The sequence below is a fragment of the Mus musculus genome, chromosome 4, assembly GCF_000001635.26.
Source record: "Mus musculus strain C57BL/6J chromosome 4, GRCm38.p6 C57BL/6J".
NCBI classification, from domain to species: domain Eukaryota; kingdom Metazoa; phylum Chordata; class Mammalia; order Rodentia; family Muridae; genus Mus; species Mus musculus.
Genome location: NC_000070.6, coordinates 120,092,550 through 120,113,680, shown reverse-complemented (window position 1 = coordinate 120,113,680; position 21,131 = coordinate 120,092,550). Strand labels below are relative to the sequence as shown.

At 50.1% G+C, this 21,131-nt stretch overlaps 1 protein-coding gene across 7 annotated transcripts in view; it reads right to left on the bottom strand.

Annotated features, from left to right (window-relative positions):
• Hivep3 (human immunodeficiency virus type I enhancer binding protein 3) overlaps positions 1-21,131 on the bottom strand; it is a 404,287-nt gene that overhangs the window by 24,365 nt on the left and 358,791 nt on the right. For all 7 annotated transcript variants that reach the window (XR_003954883.1, XM_006502817.3, XM_030253274.1 and 4 more), the window contains 2 exons: positions 14,231-19,717; positions 9,827-9,969 (listed from right to left, as the gene is read on the bottom strand). Coding sequence is in view for 6 of the 7 variants with exons in the window: in XM_006502817.3 (XP_006502880.1) it covers positions 9,827-9,969; positions 14,231-19,192 (5,105 nt within the window). In the remaining variant the exon portion in view is untranslated. The remainder of the gene's footprint in view (positions 1-9,826; positions 9,970-14,230; positions 19,718-21,131) is intronic.

The window sequence follows — 21,131 nt, the reverse complement described above, 5'->3', positions numbered from 1 at the left end:
AAGAAATGAGTGGATGAAGAAGGCTTGACCAACCCAAGATAATGGCTGTCCCCAGGAGGGACAGTGTAGAACCAACCTAAGTTAAATCAGGGAAGAAAGGACAGAGGACCATCCTCCCCTCTGCCTGTCATCCTCAGAGAAATATCTTCTCCTATCCTTCCTTGAGCTGTTTCTTCACTCTCCCCTCTCCCCAACACACACACACACACAGCCACACACACACACACAGCCACACACATACACATACATGTACACACACACAGCCACACACACACACACACACGCACACAAACACACACACGCACACACACACACACACACACACACACACACACGGGTTCAAATAAACAAGGTCCTGCTCATTCCCCCCTCCATTCCCCCAGCCCCTTCGGCTTCCATTCCTCCTCCATCTTGGTGGTCTCTCCCCTATTCATCCTTTTAGGGCAGGGCTTTAATACCCTGCCTCCATTCCTCATCTCAGCCTGGACCACAGGAAATCCATTGCCTGGGAAACAGCTCCCATCACAGCCACTACACTCCCCACAGGGCTGTGCAGCAGACAGTCCCCCATCCCCACCTCCCTGGGCCTCCAGGCAGGGTGATGCCTAGCTGAGCTCTCAGTTCTTGGCTTCTTGGACTCCACTTGGCTCTGGGTATCCTGCCTCTCAGCATCCTTGACTCTCCCTCCAATGCAGAACCCAGCCCCCGTTCTAGCTGTCCTTTCCCTTTCTCTCTTTTCCTTCTCCCCAGGTGACCCATCTAGTCAGAGCCGCAAAGTGCAGCTGCACACTGACAAGTTCCATGTGTGTATTTCCAGCTCAGGCCTGCCCAGCTCAAGAACCAAGTGCCCATGTTGTTAGGAGCGGGTGTGGCGGCAGTCCCAAAGGCGCCAGGGACTGTAGCTAAGTCATATGACTTGCACCTGACTTCCTCATATAAGACACAAACATCTTGAGTGCTGCGCAGGTGTACCAGGATACAGGTGAATCCAATTTGGTGGAGATTTGCCCCTGCTGCCCTGATTAGCTGAAGCCTCGTGACTGGCGAGGGGGCGTGGCCTGCGGTGTGTGGATGAGAGAGAGTATAAAAGAGTGAGAGGCCCAGGGTTGGAGGGAGATATAAAAACAAGGGAGATATAAAAACAAGGGAGATATAAAAACAGGGGAGATATAAAAACAAGGGAGATATAAACAGGGGAGATATAAACAAGGGAGATATAAACAAGGGAGATATAAACAAGGGAGATATAAAAACAAGGGAGATATAAAAACAAGGGAGATATAAACAGGGGAGATATAAAAACAAGGGAGATATATAAACAAGGGAGATATATGGAGAAAGAAGAAACAGGACTGAATAAATGTGTGCAGAAGGATCCTGTAGCAGCGTCGTTCTTCCTGGCCAGTTGAGCGCGCGCAACAAGTGGTGCCGAAACCCGGGAAAAGAAACATCTTCAGGCACAAGCGAAGACCCCCTGCTACAGGGAGGATTCAGAACTGCATAACGGGGAAGAAGGGGTTAATAAAGGTTCCCGTGAAACAGACTGTTGAGAAGGATCCGGCGTGGATTCAGAACTCTTCAGCTGGGGAACGGTACTGATGAAGAGAAAGAAGAGAGATGAAGACTGAATAAACTGCTGTTAGAAGGACTGGTGGTCGCATCGTTCTTGCTGGTCGAGAGCGGGCGCGACAATTGGTGGCCCGTACGGGGAACCGACTCCCCCACCGAGTTCAGAACTTTCAGCAGTCAGTGGTTGCCGGCAGGGTAAGTTCACGGTGAGTGAAACTTGCGACCCCAGGAGTTTGGGAAGGACCTCGGATAAAATAGAGGTGAGCATAAAGTTGCCAGGAAGTAGGCACAAAGTAACCCAGGAGTTTGGGAAGGACCTCGGATAAAATAGAGGCGAGCATAAAGTTGCCAGGAAGCAGGCACAAGGTAACAAAAGGTTCCCAGCTTTGGGACAAGTTAGGTTCCCTGTTTGGGGACAAGTTAAGGAACTATGATAACCTCAGTGTAGTGATCAATAGATCCTCGCTGAGTAGTTATGCTTTTTTCTCCCATTGACCCTTTGTGGGTAGGTCTGATAGTTTTGGTCTTGTTTGTTCTGATATATGGACTCTGTTACTGTTTGAAACTGTGTGTAGAGGCAGTCAAGACAGGTCAGAAAATCCTTACAGAGCAACAAGAAAGTATGTCAGAAGAGGAAAAGGGCTTAAAAAGAAAAAGGAAAAAGAAAGGAGACACAGTGTTATCAGGTGAACAGAAAGGACAAAATAAAAGAGTTGAGGCAGAGGAGGAAGGCGAATTAGCTTTTGCTCCCCCTCCCTATGCCTCCTCGTCAGCCATCTATGGGCAGACCTTCTGTCCGGAGGTCTGGAAAGAGGATAGATTCTCCTTGCTGGGATGTCCTATTTTCACTGATCAAGCTGAATTTGCATGGGATAGAGATATGCTGCTTGATCAAGGTAGATTTGCACAACAACAGTCAGGATATCCAGTGCAGGTGTTTGGGCAGGTGAATCAGATTGCTATAAGGGTGTGGAAATCATTGCCTAACAGAGGGGAAGTTAGTGAAAACTTGACTCTCGTATTGACTCCCCAGATGGACACACAGGTGATTGAGGTTATGGTCTCATCACCACGAGGTATTGTGTCCATCCCCCCTGGGATCGACAGGATCAGGTGTTGACGTGGGCGAGAGGGTCTGTTTGTGTGTTTCCACAGGACCAGACGGAACCTCTTTGGGTGCCGGAGAGATTGGTGAGACGCTGCAAGAATGAGGCTCCTGATCCAGTTGCCCCTGTGGATGTGGTGGATATTCCCACAAGCACAAAGGATGGAGCCGAGATGGGAGATCCTTTCGGTGTTCCAGAAGTCGATACCAGCTCGACATGACATTCAAATTTTTCCACGCTTTTTGATCCCTGAATTCCCCTTAAAGAGATAGCCCCGCTGGCCATCTATCCCTTGCTTCAGGGAAGATGAGCGGGGATGAGAGCCCTGGGATGTATGCTTGTTATAGTGTGTGTGTGTTTTGTGTTTGGCACATGTGTTAGGTGCAGAGTGTGCGGCCCGCACTTTCGCCATGGTAGCATAGGCTTTTGCTGCAGTGGAGGCGGGACAATCTCCTCAGATTTGGTTTGCCACTCTAAAAGAAATTATGCTGCGTTATGCCGTGGGGTGCGAGGCTAAGCACTGCACAGAGGATAGCTTGCTGTTGGCATCCTGTGGAAGGCATGTCTGATTAAATGAAGGTTCAGTGTCCTAGTTCCCTTCCCACAGGAAAAACGACACGGGAGCTGGCCAAGACCTCTCTGGGTGATGAGCCCAAGGGATGGTTTTGTGTAGGGCCCCTATGCTTGCACACTGGGGATCAGACCTCTACCTTCACCCATGAGGCTTGCTTGCAGCAATTAAGATCTGGCCATAGATTAATCAACATCCTGGCCTTTTGATGCACCTGCCGCAAGCAAAACACAATCTCCCCAAGTGTGGCTTGGCATGATAGGTAGTCAGTGATAAGTCTCCCTGGGCATGTCACCAACCTAAGACAGGGATCAAACCATTGCTGTTTGTCTCCCAAGGACGGGTAAGGGGCATGGCTGCGGAGGGCTATCTACAGACATTCTTTTTGCCAGAAAAGAAAAAAGGGGGAGATGTTAGGAGCGGGTGTGGCGGCAGTCCCAAAGGCGCCAGGGACTGTAGCTAAGTCATATGACTTGCACCTGACTTCCTCATATAAGACACAAACATCTTGAGTGCTGCGCAGGTGTACCAGGATACAGGTGAATCCAATTTGGTGGAGATTTGCCCCTGCTGCCCTGATTAGCTGAAGCCTCGTGACTGGCGAGGGGGCGTGGCCTGCGGTGTGTGGATGAGAGAGAGTATAAAAGAGTGAGAGGCCCAGGGTTGGAGGGAGATATAAAAACAAGGGAGATATAAAAACAGGGGAGATATAAAAACAAGGGAGATATAAACAGGGGAGATATAAACAAGGGAGATATAAACAAGGGAGATATAAACAAGGGAGATATAAAAACAAGGGAGATATAAAAACAAGGGAGATATAAAAACAGGGGAGATATAAAAACAAGGGAGATATATAAACAAGGGAGATATATGGAGAAAGAAGAAACAGGACTGAATAAATGTGTGCAGAAGGATCCTGTAGCAGCGTCGTTCTTCCTGGCCAGTTGAGCGCGCGCAAGACCATGTCTCCCGGAGAAACTGGCTCTCAGATTCACATGCTCCACAGTGCCTCCAGGGTCGGCCATCCACTCTCTCAACTTGGGTCTTGTGTTTATCTCTGTTCTGCATGTGCCCAGCAGTGATTGGGGCCACACTCGAGGTGGCAACGCTTCATTTCTGCCTTCCTGTTCTCTTGTCAGGAGTCCCAGGGTCCCCACCCCACTGCCCTTGCCATTGCTTCCCAGCTGCAAACTTAACATTATCTCATAATAGCTAAGGTAGCAATGGCCTAACACAAAGGCTGTTTGGACTCTCAGTATCCCATGGTCTTCATTGCCTTGGTAACCACTGGGTTCCTCTAAAATTCATGTCACATTCCCCAGTGGAGACAGAATGATCAGATTTGAAGACATCAAGAAAAATAGGACAAAGCTGGCCTGTCCTCTGTGAAAGGCCAGCTACCTCACTCCCCAGTCCACAGCAAAGAGAAGACAAGGGTCAGCGGTGTCCACTGCTGAAAGTCAGAAAAGACTGGAAGTGAGTGACCCTTGACCTCTGCAAAGTGCAGGTCACTGTTGACCTTTACAAGGACAAAAGAGCTGCCAAGGTAGGAGAGTCCCCAGGCCACCTGGAGTGGAACTGGGTAGGAAGGGAAGGGGAGAGAACCTGAGTCAGAGGCAACCGCTCCGAGGGTTTTTTTTTTTTCCCTTTACATTTATTTTTAGAATTTTTATTTTATGTGTATGAGTGTTTTGCCTACATGTGTACCATCTGTATGCCTGGTGCCCATAGAGCCCAGAAGAGGGTATCAGATATCCTGGAACTGGAGATTTTGATGGTAGAAGATTGTGAGCCACCATGTGAGTGCTGAGAATTGAACCCAGGTCTTCTGTAAGAGCAGTAGGTGCTCTAAACTGCTGAGCTATCTCTCCAGCCCCAGCTTGATTATTTTTATTTTGTGTATACATATAAGTTCATGTAAATATGTGTCCCATATGCATGCCTGATGCCTGGAGAGGTCAGAAGATAGGCATTGGATCCCTGGAACTTACAGATCAGCGTGTGTGTGTGTGTGTGTGTGTGTGTGTGTGTGTGTGTGTATTTAAACAACTATTAAAACCTAGCTATCCAAGGAGTGATTTGGAGTGGAAACAAACCTGGATATACTTATTTGGATGAAGTGAGGCTGAGAGGGATGTGGCCAGGGCTCTTCCTGGGAACAAATGGTTTCCTCAGCATAGCATCTGGGTCCTTCTGACACAGACCTATTGGCCAAGGGGTGAGTCTGTGAGCCACTCTCTTCTATCCTTAGGGAGTGGGGAGGGAGCTTTCTCACAGTGACACTTTGGTATTTCTTCCCTGAGTTCCAGTTCCAAGCTGAGGCTGGCTCTTCCTGCTCACGGCCAGCTCTCTGAGGGCCTCCCCTAAACGGAGCTGGGCTCCCTAAACTTCACTAGCTTCACTTCCGTCACTTCCTCAGACCTCAGCACACACATCGAACCTGGATAGGGTATGTGCAGCCACTGCCGTCAGCCAGGTACTTCCTATCCACCCCAGGAGCTTCCTCTATGCCAGCCACAAGGCTGAGTTCCCAGCTTCCCTTGGGCAAAGTCTCTTGAGTTAGAACAATGTAGTCGTTCCACTCAAGGAACAATATAACCGTATGTGCACAAACACTGCTTCACGGAATGAGCCCTTCCTCAACAGTAAGGCAAATTCAGAGAGCTGGGTGTAAGCCAGCAGGCACGGTGCTCCTAGGTACTCCCAGACACTGCCTGGAAAACTCAGGTTTTGTTCAGGTGTAAAAGTGGCAGGGGACACGGAGAGGGGACATTAGGGTAGTCCACAGGGGCCAACACTGTGGACAAAAGCATTGCTCCAGGACCAAGTCAAGAAGAGACTTGATATGGTATTATGGAAACCATCTATGGTGTGCCAGGGCAGGGACCTCAGAGGTTCACCAGGCAGGGCTAGCACTCATTTCTGAAGATCAGGTGGATCAGACAAAGGGTAGAATCCATAGGCAGCAGAAAGTGAAGGAACCTGGGCAAGTTAGAGAGAGGCTGAGTTAACACTGCAGGTAAGAGCCACAGTGGGCTCTGCAGGAACAACCATGTGGAAAGATGCCCAGTGGCCCTAACACTGGAGGGTAGGATGCAGGGGATAAAGGGAGAGAGAAGCCATTCTGAGCCCTTGACTACTTCACATACAGACACCAGAATCTAGGGACCGTATGGAATCCAGAAGAAGGCATCTGAGGTGATGTTGAGGTTAGAGTGTGAAGGCTTCATCATCGGAAGTTCAAAGGTTGGAGGAGATACCATGTGTGGTGGTTTGAATGAGAATGACCCCATCTTTGAATGCTTGGTTCCTAGTGGCGGGGGGGGGGGCGTTTAGGAAGAATTAAGAGGTGTGGCCTTTTTGAAGGTTTGTCATTGGGGAGCTCACTGCAGACATAATGTTCTCTCTCTCTCTCTCTCTCTCTCTCTCTCTGCCTACTGCCTCTAAATAAGATGTGAGCTCTCGGCTACTGCTCCAGCACCATGCCTGCCTGCCTGCTGCCATGCTCCCTGCCATGATAGTCATGGACTCACGCTCCGAAACTGTAAACAAATCTCCAATTAAATGCTTTCTTTTATAAATTGCCTTAGTCACTGTCTCTTCACAGCAGTAGAAAAGTAACTAAGACTATGATTGGGAAGTGCGGGCCTTGCTTAGCTGTACCGAGTTTGTAAGTGTCCTAGGCAAAGATGCCATAGGTGTCCGAGAAAAGGTCTGGAGCTCAGAGTGAGGGCCCAGCTCTGATCCCAGACATTGCAGCAAGAGTAATGAGAAGTCTGAAGCCAAAGAGTAGGATGATGTCAGCAAGACAGGCAACCTTGGCAAGAATCCAAGAGTCTCAGTGGTCACCTGGAGAGCTCTGACCAGCCTACTTTATATACCAGCTGTCAAACCACCCTGTCCACCTCACCCAGACTGGCCCTCCAGCTGTCTGTCACCCCACCCTGTCCACACCACCCAGCCTGGTCCTACAGCTCTGGGAAGCCCCCTGTGGGTGCTGTGGGTATCTCGGCCCCGATGGTCCCTACCTCAGAACAGGGTTTTGTATTGCTACCTTGCTTTGGTCCACAAGCAGCTTAAGTACTGAATAACAGTTTGATACTAACTAGGTCACTATAACGTCTAGCCTAAAGCTCCTACAAGGCACAGATTAAGTCTATCCTCCATGATGGATTGACTAATTGGTCAACTGCTAGACTGAGAGTCAAGGAATGTGGCTGGTGATCCAAAGACTTGAGGAAGCTAGACACACAAAACACCCATCTTTCTATACTTGGCTTATTAGATTAACATGTGAACAGGCCCTGTTTGTACCTGCACAGATGCCATGGAGAAATTACCCACTAGCAGATGCATACGAAGCAGACCAGAGTCCCACCAGCGCGACTGACTGAATGTTTTAAGTTCTCTCAGGATCAGAGATGACTGGGATTGTCCATCCTTACTCCCACGGTCTTAGAGTACACAACTCTGTAGTCAGTGGACGAGACTCCAGGGCCAAGGAGGGTGCATTAGCAGCTGGCAAACTATAGAAGTTACGTACCAATCCTTCCTCCCAGCCCCATGCTCCCAAAATAAGACTCAGACTCAAAATATATTTACAAATACCTTGGCCACATAGCTAGGCTCTACTCTGACTAGAATTCATATCCTAAGATACCTGTTCATTTATTTTACCCTACATTCTATCATGCAGCTGGTTACTGTGCTCAGGTACCATGTCTGTCTCCTCATATCTTCCCAGGCCGATCTCCCACACCTGTCTCTATCCCAGAATCTCTCCCGCCTCCCAGATATCCGACCTTCTATTTCCTGCCTAAGTCTTGGGCTTTTTCATTGACAGGTGATGCATCCATACATTACACAAGATATTCTCTCTACAGCAGACAGTTCTGCCTCCCTCTCTGGGCTCTTGCTGGACTCTGAGCAGGCCTCATTACAGACCCTTTACCAGTATGTACTGCTGTGAAACAAGATATTGTAAGTGTTAAAGAGAGAGAAAGAAGAAGGCAATGAGGCTAAGAAGAAACGGTTAGTGTAGACTGGCCTTAAGCATGTGTTCAGGATCCTGGAATAGGTGCACCCTTGGTGACAGATGAGACAAGCACTTGGTGAGTCCTGGTCCCATTCATGAGACGCTGTGGAGGTGTCCTCAGATAGGTATCAACACAAAATGCTCCCCCTTTTCATATCAGCAAATATTCCTAGTGGGTAGCACCGAGCCCATGAAAGAAGAGGTTTACCAGAAGCGAGGGTAGGAAGCACAGTAGATCTTAGAGTCAGGGTGAGGGGCAGCTGAGCTGAGGATGGAAAGAACCTGATTATCGATACCATGTGACCAGCTAGAAGCACAAGGATGACACTCCCCACAGCCAAGAGCAGAGTGAGGTGCTTCAGATGGGGACAAAGATCTGGGCACAGGAGAGGGGCTGGTCGGTGTCCATGTGATAGGTCTGTGGGAACCATATCCTTCCTTGGCCTTATGGGGCTTAGGGCGTTGGTACAAGCCTGTTGCTATCCCCTTCACCCAGGAGGAGGATGAAGGGGCAAAGCTGCCAAGCCTGGAGCTTGGAACCAAGTGGCATGAGGGCACATAGCCACATGAGGGCGCTCTAGCCAAATGTAGGCATGGGAAGCCACTGTACCCAAGTGGAAAGAGGGTCAGGCTCTGAAGCAGAACCTATGGTCCTGTTTTTGTCAAAGAGGTCTTTTTTTTTTTTTTTTTTTTTTTTTTAAATTGTGGATGTGCTTCAGGGACATTCACCGTCCTCTGACCCTGTACCTGTCAAAACCACTGCCTGTCCCCACGAGCCCTTCTAGCCACTCCAAAATGCCAACTTTCCAGAGACTCCCACAGTTGTCACTGTGTGTTCCCATGAGGTAGTCACTTACAGATGCTGGAGAGCAAGAGTCCCCACTGATGTCCCATGTTATCAGAGGCTTATGGAGATTGCTTTCATCAGAACTGTAGAGAATCGGTACCACCCTGATCACAACAGGGACACAGACATAGGACCCCAAGACAGACACCATGGGACCTGCTCACAAACACGTGGCCACACAGAACAAAAAGTGCACAAAGACCTTCCACAAAGTACATCTGAATCCAGGTGCCCCTCTAGAGCCTGGGGTACATGGGGTGTGTCCTAGAGTGGACCTGCCAGTGGGCAAGGCAGAGACAGTGTAGAGGGCATTCAATCACTCTTCAGCACCACGGGAAGTGAGATGTGACCAGGGTGGCCTGGCAGGACAGAGGCAATAAACTCTAAAGGAAACAATAGTGTAGACTGATGTGGAGCTGAGGACTCTACATCACTTCAATGCTGGGTGAGAACCTGGACAAGATCTGTGGACACAGGGCTGGAGAAAGACCTTGGCTCCTTCAGATCATCACCAAGGATTCCTGGTAGCATTTGCAAAACAGATGGCCTTGGAGTCCCAAAGTATAGGGAGGGCCTGTGAGGACTATAGGTACCTTTGGGCAGCCCACAGCCAGGAGTCACTGGCCACTTCTGCGCGCAGGTGGTAGAAGGTCTCCACACAGGAAGCAGACTGCAAATAAAAGCATGAAACTTACCCTCCTTCGAAGATCTTGACCCTCGCCGGCTCGCCTCTCTTGGAAGTGGGAGTACCTTCCTCCGCCTTCCCTTGCTTTTCTTCCTTTTCCACTCTAGCTGGGTCTTTCTGGCTCTCTGGGGAAACCAGCGACGGGAGGTGCACCTGAACTCCGTGGGAAAGACAGAACCAAGATTGGTTAGCCTTGCATACTGGGTCAGGGGCAAAGGCATGTGCACCCACACGGCCTCTGTTTTTCACTCAACACCCTCTACAGACTCAAGGACTGGCCACAAGAGTCAAAGTCTCCTCTAAGCTGTGTTTTGAACCCCTCTCAAGATCATTTTCCCCTGAGACGCACAGGTAGGTCTTTGTGTTCTATGCTATGGGGTCTTTGGGGATATGTCTCATTCACCTTGGTCACTCCAGTACTTAAAATAGGGATCAAAAAAGACAAATAATGCTGAAGAAATAGGCGAAGCCTTGGCTCTGTATACATGTATAACCGTGGTGTTCTCATGGTCAGATTGGAAAGCCAAAGCAATCTACTAGGTAAAGGGCGTGGCTCCAGCAATGCACAGGTCTCCTGCTTCCTGCACTAGCCCTCCTGAGCCAACACCAAAGGCCACTGGGGTATCCACTCTCTGTAGAACAGTGGGCTGCAGTGAGAACTGGATCTGTGGGAAGGGTGAACCCTGATTGTGAATTTCCAGTGTTTTCCAGGGTCCTGAGAATATATTCTCTAAATCTGAGGCGGGGGTGGGGGGTGATGTACATCTTTACATAGGATGCTCGCACCCATAGAGCTGAGATAAGGGGCACCTTGGGAACCAGGAAAAGTGAGTTCCAATGCCAAATAGATCACTGGAGGCTGGGATACCCTTAGATAGACTACTACACCTTCTGGGGTTTGAAACTAAGAAAGCCTTAGGCCATTAAATTTTTTTTTTTATTTTTAATTGTGGTGTGTGTGTGTGTGTGTGTGTGTGTGTGTGTGTGTGTGTGTGTGTATGTACACATGTGCACAGAAAAGAACAGGACATCAGATCCCCTGGAGCTGGACTCACAGGTGATTGTGAGCCACTTCACGTGGGTGCTGGGGATCTAAACTCTGTAAGAAGAGTAACCACTCTTGACTAAAGAGCCACCTCTTCAGACCTGGCTTAGATCATCCTAAAGATCCATTCAGAAACTGATTTCTGTGACTCAGTGACCCCATAGAGGTCACTGAGGTCCCTTCCCAATGGGAGGGGAAATGGAAACTAAGTTCAGGTCTAGACAGCTGTGCTGGTGGAAGCCAAGCAGTTAGATTTCTAGGGCACACTCCACATTTCCACCATGGCCTGCAATCCACAGAGTTGCCAAGGGGTCCAACACAGGCAGGCACACAGAGTCTCCATTGCTATATGATGCCATTCTGGGGAGGCCAGAGGAGGTAGGATTGGGTGGCAACACAATTCCAGGAAACAGTGCCTAAATTGAGTGGGGTGGGGGCCTAGGATCCGTGGTAGCATTGAATAGTAATGTGGGTCATGTTAGCTAGGGCATATATATAGCTTCACTGGTCAACACTGTTGCCCACCCTCACAGCCTTGAGCTAAGTTAGCATCACTCCTCATTTTCAGATGAAGAAACCAAGGTACAGGGAAGTTAGGTGAATGGCCCATGGTCACACAGCTGAATATGTGAAATAGTGGGCCTCAAACCTGGGCAGTTCAGTCCTTGCTCCCATTGCAGGGCTATGGCTATTAGAGTGAGAGAAAATGGAAGAAAAAGTATAAGAAAAGAAATGACTGCAAGATGGATTGTGCAAGATGGATGGTTATGCAAGCATGGGTCTCTTCAGGATTTAAATGCAGATGACCAAACATAATGTGTTGTGGACCATACTAAAGATGACAGCTAAGCCATGTTTCCTAGTGCTTAGATAAATGACATTTATGTAATGGCTAAGGGAAGACACCAGCTACAAAGTGACAACTGTCAGTAGAGTGTGCAGAAGAGCTTAAACTGTAGCCAAGTATGGCTTGGGTGGTGCTGGGGCTGGCAGGGGGGTGAGCCTCCCATTACTGGAGACATGTAAGGAAGGGAATGGGGGTTGTAGAAAAGCCTCAGCTTAGAGACCATGCAGTTATATTAATGTGTGATATTTGTACACTTTGGGTAGGAACATTTAAACTCTAAGGAAATGTCTGTAGGTTTCAGCTCATTTTATGAAAGCAGCAGGATGAAAAAAATGACTGTTAAATTTAGAGATGAGAAACCAACACTTCTCTTGTCTTACATACTTCTGATACCACTCATCAGGGAATAGGACAGTTCAGACCTGTTTCAAAGGATTTTGGAGTGAGCTCTAGTTCTGAATCTGATCTTTGCCATTTACTGTGTGGCCTTGTGTAAGTTACTTAGCCTCTCTGAACTTTGATCTATTTACCTACTGTACCCTAGTTTCCCAGGGTGTTATGAAAACAAGAGTAAAGTTTAGCACAGTATCTGGCACACAGCAGGTGTGTTTCCAGTGTAACTATGCCAGCATCTTGGCAGCAGCCACAGTTTATGGCAGTAACACCAGAAGTGGAAATCCTGCTCAGAGATGTCTGATGTGGACTGACAAAGACATCAGAGAATAAATTTGGAAAGCAGTTTGTGAAGAATATCCAGCTGAGCCCAGTCACTTCTGATATGACTTTCACCTCATGATGAAAGCAGATTGTATAAGCATCTGGGAAGCTGCAGACACAGGTCTGCTCTCAGGTCTACAAAAGTAGTCTGGGTTCCAGTGTCTGTGTGGGATTTGGTCAAAGCACCAGTTTGTAACAGTTACATGTGGACATCATTAAATTTGTAATTATCTCTCAAAAGTTTCATTCCTCAACTAACAATGAAAGAGAGAGAGAGAGAGAATGGAGACAAACAAAAGGAAAGGAAAGAAAAAAGAAAAGAAGAAAGAAAAGAAAAAAAGAAAAGAAAAGAAATACTCTTTTTCATCCAGCTACGTCTGCTTAATTCAAATTCTGGAATTGCCAAATGTTTGCCCCAAGTCTTTGACCTCCTTCAGCCTCTGAGCCCAGGTTCCCTCATCTGTACAATGGATGAGGTGATGTCGCCTTACAAGGCGAGGTGAGAAGTGCTTAGGGTCCAGGGCCCAGCACAGGGCTTGGCAACCAAAAGACCACTGCTCACTCCAAAAATTCCAGGCATGGTTTGAATGTGAAAAGTCCCCATATAAACTGATGCTGTTTGGGAAGATTGTTCAAGAGAGTGTCTATAGTGATGACCTTAAGGATTTATAGCTGGGCTCTGCTCCTTATTCATTCTCTGCTTCCTGAATGTGGAGACAATACAACCAGCCAACTTCTTTATTTTTTTTTTCTTTTTTTTTCGGTTTTTCGAGACAGGGTTTCTCTGTATAGCCCTGGCTGTCCTGGAACTCACTTTGTAGACCAGGCTGGCCTGCCTCTGCCTCTCGAGTGCTGGGATTAAAGGTGTGCGCCACCATGCCCAGCAACCAGCCAACTTCTAAATGCCTCTTCTGCCTCTTCCATGGCTTCCTGGCCACTATGTATTGTATGCTTCTGAAGTTATAAGTCAAAATAAATTCTTTCCCTTAGGTTACTTTTGTTGGGATATTTTGTCACATTAGGCCAGCACAGGTCCTGGCCTGAAGCTTTAGGCTGGTCTTGCCTGTGTAAAAGTGTTGTCTTTTTTATGCAAATTGGAATTTCTGAGTTTCAAATCTGTTAAAATGATATGGGAAACTTTATTGCATAGCTCCTTAAGTAGCCCAGGTCAGAGGCAATGGAAGAATAAATATGAGTTGCATTGAAACCCTACTGCTAATCTATAGCACAGACATCTCAAATTGTGATATTGTCTCCTACACGTGGAGAGGTTTACTGCAGCCCAGTTCTATGCACCATCTTACAGGAAAGTATTCTTTTAGGAGTGAATTGTGTCAAATGTGGAAATGAGACAATTTTAAAGGATAGTAGAGACCCCCCCCCAGCAGATACAGAAAAAATTTAAAAAGCAGATTGAAACTAATAAGATGATGGAGAACCACATGGGAAAATGCTGGAATAAAGTTCTAAAATTGTCCAAAGCATCCCCACCAATTTCCCCAACTTTGTTCTTTAGAGAATCACTCTATATCTTCCTGAAACTGAACTTTTCAATTTTATAGTAGAAACTTCTGGAAAAGTAGCAGCATTTTGCTGATAGCGTTACTGCAACTATGTTAGGGACACAAGGGCAGAGAAGCTCAGTGAACATGTTTTCTTATGAGGTCAAGACTCCCAGAGAGAAAAACCTGCCTCTCACCTCAAGCTGGCTTTAATTCTACAAACTTAGCATGAAGACAATGTGGCTTTAAAAGCTCAACATAAGCTTTTGCATTACTTGGTGGCTAGAACAAGGCAGAACTTACCTCTGTCATGCGGGGCTTTCGGGAGTTGGATGGAACCAGCCTTCCTGCCTCAGGATGCGGAGCTGTGGCCATGGTATATGTCTCTTTGCTCACCTTCTGCTTAGATCGCAGGAGGGACAAAGCAGCTTTAGTGGAAACCCCTGGAAGGTTGGGGTTGTACAAACTTATGCACCAACCAGCGTAAACAGAGGACCTCCTATCTGCATGCTGGATGTGATTTGGCTTAATGTAGTTTAAATAGCACCAACTGACATTAGTGGTTGTGTGGAGGCTGGGGAACTGCAGTACCTTCTTTGAGTCCGTACCTTCTTGCAATTTGGCTGGTTTAGGGGAAGTATCTGACAGAGGCAGAGAACTAGGGGGTGCCAGGGGAGGGAGGTCAGTCTGTTCCTTTGGATCTTCTTTCTTTACACTCATTGGAGGCAGACCTCTTCGGTGAGCTTTGCTAGATGGTTGGGCATATTCCTTCAAAGCTTCTGAGCCTGGGGCTGTCCCATGGGACAATGTGGAATGAGAGAGGGGAGAAAGTTCTTTTGGGTCGGATACATCTGAAGACAAGCTGGACAGTGTTTCTGCCTCCCTCCTGCTCCGGCCCTGGCCACCCACATGGGGTTTCTCTGTCTTCTTCCTATCCTCTGTACTTGTCAGCACGACACTACAGGTACTCACAAGCTCCAGTTTTTCATCTGCCTTGGAAGCTTCTTCCTCCTTTACCCTTTTCTGCTGCTGGGTTTCCATGGTAAGTTCAAGACTGCCAGCTGGGGAAAGGACGCGCTTGCTTCCACTGGCTGTGGATGAGCACCCCTCCAGGCTCAGGATACCCTCAGAAGACAGTGAAGTGCCTTTCCTTTCAGGTACTCTCAGATATGGTGTCTGGTAACCTCTGTTTTGTTCCTTGCTTATGCTCGATGGCCCAGGCTCAGCCTCATATACATCAGCCTCACAAACAGTCATACTTTTGGAGGAGGGTTCCTCGTACTTGGTAAGGGCCGTGCTTGCTGGGCTACCCGGAGACTGTGTGACCAAGATCTGAGACAAAGTGGTGTACATGGCACTTCCATAGGATGGCATATGGGTCTGGATTCGGACAGGAACAACCAGTGACACCATGGCATCTGGACAGGCAGGAAGGGCCAGTGGTGGGGCTGATGTGGGAGCTGGGGAGGTGGCTTGGGGAGTCACAGGAGGCAGCTGGATGTCACTGCTGTATTCTGTGCTGCTGGAGGGGCCAGGAGGTCCTGTGGCCAGAGGGGGCAGGCTGGTTTTGACTGGGGGCAAGTGGCTTTCTATTTCACCAGGGAGCTGCAGTGCAAACTGGGATTGCAGAGGGAGGAAATATCCGGAGAGGGTTGAAGGGGCAGGGCATGGCATGGGGAGAAAGGAAGGGGGCTGCTGGAAGGGGATATCTGCAGCGTGAGGCAGGAGCTGGGGGAGATGGAGCTGGCTGGGGTGTAGCACAGTAGGCTGTAGAGGAAGTGGTGGGGCTTGGAACAAGGAAGGTGGGAGCGGGGGCATGGAGTATGGGGAGGAGAGGAGGCCGGCCATTGCTTGTGTGGGGAAGAACTCAGAGGATTGTTCTTGCTCCTGAGGCAAGAGCTGTTGCAAGGAGAAGAGAGAGGCTGGAGGGGGCAGCTGGGTGCCGAGAGGTTGGAACACTTGCAGAGCTTCTGTGTAGGGTGGGCTGGATCCCAGTGGGGGCCTGTCCTGCATCTGGCTTTTGCCCCCTGAAGGCCCACCTTGCGTAGTGCCCACAGAGATCTGGGGCACAGAGCTTTTTGTGGAAGGCTTGCTGGCTGCGGGCTCCTCACTGCTCTCTTGTTTTCCCTTGGGCACAGCCTCCAGCTCGGCTTCTGGAGGTCTGTTCAGGGAGGCCTGACGTACCAGAAAGCATTTTCTTCTTTCTGGCGGGGCGGCTGGGGGTGGCGGAGCAGCAGGCACTGCTAAGGATGGTCCTGTAGGGGACAAGCTGCCGTAGTCAAAGGATTTGCTTCGGGTCTCAGTCATGTGTGAGGAATGGGGCACATTGGGGCTCTGCTCTGAGGCTGACCGTCTCATCTCTCGGGCATGTGGGTGGTGGCTGGGGACAGTCAGCATGTGGGAGCCCAAGGTTTTGGAGCGTGTGTCTGAGAAGGGTCCAGGGGCCTCAGCTTTTCCATGGTCTTCCCTGTCGAATGAAGCCGAGCGGCTGGAGCCACTCAGAGAAATGCTGCTCTCCTGGCTTGGGCTTCGAGACAGAGGCACGGAGGACTCAAAGCTGGACTCCCCCGAGGACTGCGCCATCTCAGCCAGGCGGAGTCTCTTTTTCTTGGGTGGCAGCTTCTCCGCTGGGAGTTGTGCCAGTGTCTGGCTGCGCTGGGGCCACTGGAATTCTTCTGTCTTCTCAGGCTCCTTGGGGGGCGGCTCAGGCTCTGTGTCAGGCCTGTCCGGTTCTTCTGTCACGAGGATCTCTGGAACCTGAATGTTGGGCTGCCGGACCAACCTTGGCTGCAGGGAGTGAGCGGAGCGTCCGTGCGGGGCAGGTGGTGGGGATGAGAACTGGGCCGGGGGCTTGTCTTCCTCCAGGCCACTGGGCTGCTCCGGTGGGTCAGACTTCTCAAAGGAGCTGGTGTGCTGGATGACGGAAATTTCTTTGGACATTGTTCTCCTCTCCTTCCCTGGTTCTGACCCAGCTCCTGGCTTGGGAGTCCTGGGCTGGAAGCTCGTGGGTCCCTCTAGAGAGGGCGCTGATTTGCTTGCTTCTGCTGGTGACTTGGTGGACCCCAGGGGACGGTTATGAGCTGTTTCTGAAGGGCCTGGGCTGCCAAAGGCAGGTGGCTCTTCCTCATCTCCAAGGCTCTTTTCTTTCCGTCTTTTTCTCAGCGGAGTGAGTTCCAAGGTGGCCCCCAGTTTATAATGCATCATCTGGGACCAAGGCTCAGGCTCAGCCTGAGTCTTTTCCACTTCATGAGCACCTACAGAGTGGGCTTTTGTGATCTGGAGCTCAGAGCAGTAGTACTTCTTATGAGCTTCGTAATTATCTCTCTTTTTGTACCGAGCACCGCAGATGGTACATTCATAGTTCGCGCCTTTTGTTTTGAACCCCTTCTTGGTCTTTTTGGTAAGGTCGCTTTCCTTGGGTTCTGGTTCATCGGAGGGCTTGGAGGTGGGGTCCTTGCTGCTCGGTCCAGGCTCCTCGGAACTGTACTCACCCCCCAAAGGTAATTCAATGGCTGGCTGGCGCTTTAGCATCCGTGGGTGGGAGGTAAACACGGGAGTGTTGCGGCTGGGGACCTCGGGGTCAGCGACGTGGTCATCAAAGGAGTAGCTACCACGGAAGGTGTGGTGGTGGGTGCTGATGGTGCAGGCGGCAGAAGGCATTGAGTGACTTCTCAGGAGAGGCACAGGGTGCGTGGAGCTGGGTGGGTGCTGGAGGCTCAGCAGTGATTGCTCCTGCTTAGTCTTCTCCCCATGGGACGATAGTGAGTCCCGGTAGAGGCTGGACTTCGGGGACTCCACGCTGCTGCGCCTGGTTAGAGAGCTCCTCCTGGGCTTCACACTGTCGATCTCACTGGTGTCCACCACGGCTTCATTGATGGTGATGAGCTTGGTGATATGTTCGATCACTTGTGTCCTGGGCACAGACAAAGGTACCAAGCTGGGCTTGTCTTCCGAGGATAGAGGCAGTAGGGGCTGGGTAGAGGTGGATGCCAGCATGGAGGTCCGCTGCCCAATCCGTCCACACTTGCCGAAGATGATCTCTGCGTAGGACTTTGCGTTGGTGTTGGGGGGGCTGACCTGCTGCTCAGCGCTCTCAGAGCGTGAGAAGTACCCGGACTCTGTGCTGCCTTTGCTCCCTGGGCTCAGGAATGTCTGCTCTTCGATCAGCTTCTTCCTCTCACTCAGGCGGAGTGCCAGCTTCTGCTTGATGGTGTGCGTGTCTTCCGGTTTATGGCTCAGGGGATGTTCCGATGAGGCTTCTGCAAATGGGGCGGGGTCCTCTAGTGATGGGCCAGTGCTTGACTGGGAGAGGGAGCAGCGTTCCTGGCTGGAACCGTGGCTCCCGGAGCTGTACAAACTACTTGAGAGCAGGGGGTGCTTGGGTTTGGGGAGAACATCTGTGGAGGGACCTGATGCGGCACCCGTTTCCTCCTCAGAGTCTGTGCTTTCTCCCTCGGTGGGTTCCTCAAACTCTTCCCCGGGGATCCTCTCCATCTCCAGCCCAGGGGGGTACATCTCACTGCTGGAGCCCGAGGCCAGGCCAGCTTTGATACGGTGGGCATGGGACTTCCTGTGCTTGTAGAGGTTACTCTTGGTCTTGAAGGAGAAGCCGCAGGGGCCGCAGGGGTAGGGCCTCTCACCTGTGTGTGAGCGAATGTGTTTCTGGAGCACACTGGGCTTGGCGCAGGGTCGGCTGCAGTATTGACATATATACTTGCCTGGCTTCTGCGGTTTCCTCTCTTTCTTGTGTGCCTCTTCTGCAGGTTTCAGGGAGACCTGTGAGGGACGAGGCACAAAGACCTTAGGGATGCCAGGCAGCTCCTCAGGAGGAAGGATAGAAGCATGGGATGGGAGGAGCTGGCTCTGCGGATGCAGCCCGGGGGCCACAAAGGAGCCCGAGGGTCCAGGTCTCATGGGGTCAACCAGCTGCCACGTGGACCCCTCGAGGAGATGCTCTGGCTTGCCCGGGGACATGAATGCTGGTGTCAGAGGGTGCTGCGGAAGCTGAGAGATGTGGACCGAGGCCTCGATGGAAGGCCTCCGGGCAGGCTTCTGCTGCTGGCCCGTTTTCTCCTGAGAGGGGCCTGAGAAAGGCTGCGTGGCTAGGAGCTCCTGGGTGGCACTCTCTGAGGGAGCAGTAGTGCCGCTGCCTGGGTATGGAGCACTGGAAGAAACACTCGTCTGAATGGCCTCTCCTTTGGTCAGCCGCTTCCGGGGACTTCCATCAGCCTTCTTGGTGCCCTTGATGCTTTGGTCAGGATCCATGACCTTCACAAGACTTCAGATGCTACTCAGGGAGTTTGGGGTAGGTCGCATTTATGAATAATCCAAGTGTCCCGAGGTGTCTAGCTTTGGCCACATTGGTCAAGAGCCATGGAAGCCAACCCCACGATGGTTTTGGGGCTGGGCTTTTTTTTTTAATCCCCTCAAGTGTCAGTGGCTGCAAGTGGACTCAGAGCAGGTCCCAGGGCCCACGCTGTTCATATTGGTGTGGCATAGCCCACTACTCTGCAGACAGAAAGCATACTGGCATTTTTCTGCCTGAACGCCTGTCTTGAAAACAGCCTGGAAGATGTCAGTATTGCCATTGAGTGGGTTTGGGTGACAAGCGGCCCCCACGAGTCCCCTGTGTGCTATATGAACAGCTGAAGGTCGGAGACATCCATGTCCATGGGCCTGTCATCCCTAGTCCGGGCCGGAGAGATGCCACAATGGATGCTGGGGCGGCCCTCTTCTGCCCTTGAATTCTGTATTGGAGAATAGCAGCCTCGGAGGAGAAATCACGGTCTTCTATGAGGGAAAAAAAATACACACAACAGAGGAAAAGGATTTACTGAGGCTGTCCACAGGCTGGGCAAACGGAGTGCAGTTAAAGCTGGCTAAGACTTCTTAAAAACTAGCCAGAGACATTCAAACAGGATGCCGCACCCCATCTCCCCACACTCATACTACACCGATGCCTCCACAGAGCCAATGCTTCTGACACTGTCTTATGGGGTTTCTGGGGGCTAGAGACCTGGGCCCCTAACCCTGCCCTGTGACCCAGTCTCAGGGAGCCTGGGCTTGCCAAGCCTCTGCTGTGAATCTGGAATAAGGGTAGTAGCAGGTCCCGTCAGAACTGCTCCTGTAGCCTGCAGAAGAACACCATTAGGAAATGGATAAAGATGCTGCTGAGGGGGATACAGATGGTGCTGGATCGGTGAGAGGTAAGAAGTGTCTGAGGATGCTGGGATGAGCTTTCCAAAGGATAGATTGTTAACAAAGACACTCTCTGGCCCCAGATCTGCATGGCCTTGAGAAATATCACTCATATTCACCCTCATGCAAATCCCTATCTTGTGTTTCTGGGCAAAGCAATAAAGGTTGGGACATAGCCCATGGTAACTCACACTGAACCTGGCTGTGACCACCAGACTGATCCAATCACTCCCAAGGAAATGGGAGATTTTCTAGAGAGTTCCTTCAGCTTTGCAAGCATGTGTGTGTGTGTGTGTGTGTGTGTGTGTGAGTGTGTATGTGTGAATGTGTGTGTATGTGTGTGTGTGAGTGTGTGTGTGAGTGTGTGAGTGTGTGTGTGTGAGTGTGTGTATGTGTGTATGTGTGTGTGTGTGTGTGTGTGTGTGTGTGTGTGTGTGTATGTGTGTGTGTGTGTGTTTATCCATGTCCTGTAACTCACTCTGTGGATCAGGCTGGCCTCAAACTCAGAGCTCCACTTGCCTCTGCCTCCCAAGGGCTGAAATTAAAGGCATATGGGACCAACCAGCCAGGGCCACACAGGCCCTCTGAGTTTAGGACTGGCACCCTCTGCATCTTGCTTTACCAAATTGTAGGACAGGTGTTGTTGCCAAGGTGGATGCTGGACATCAAAAACTCATGACTTGGGAATTTCTCAGCCTTCGATCATGTCAAATTCAGATGTGGTGTGAGCAAGGTATTGGCTACTCTTTAGGAGAACCTAAGCTGACCCTGTGACCCAGAGACATGAAAAGCACATCTCTTTCCCACTTGACTTAGTTCTGAGCATGATTCAAGTGACAGAAAAAGCCACTTTTTAGACAACTAGTGGGCACATTGTATAAATCACCACAACAGTGGTCCAGTGCTTCAGGGTTTCCTTTCAAGCTACGGAGGGGAAAAGTGTGCTCTAGAGATTAGCCACAGAAAATGTTCATGTCATTCACTACTGAGGCCATGGGACCTCAGA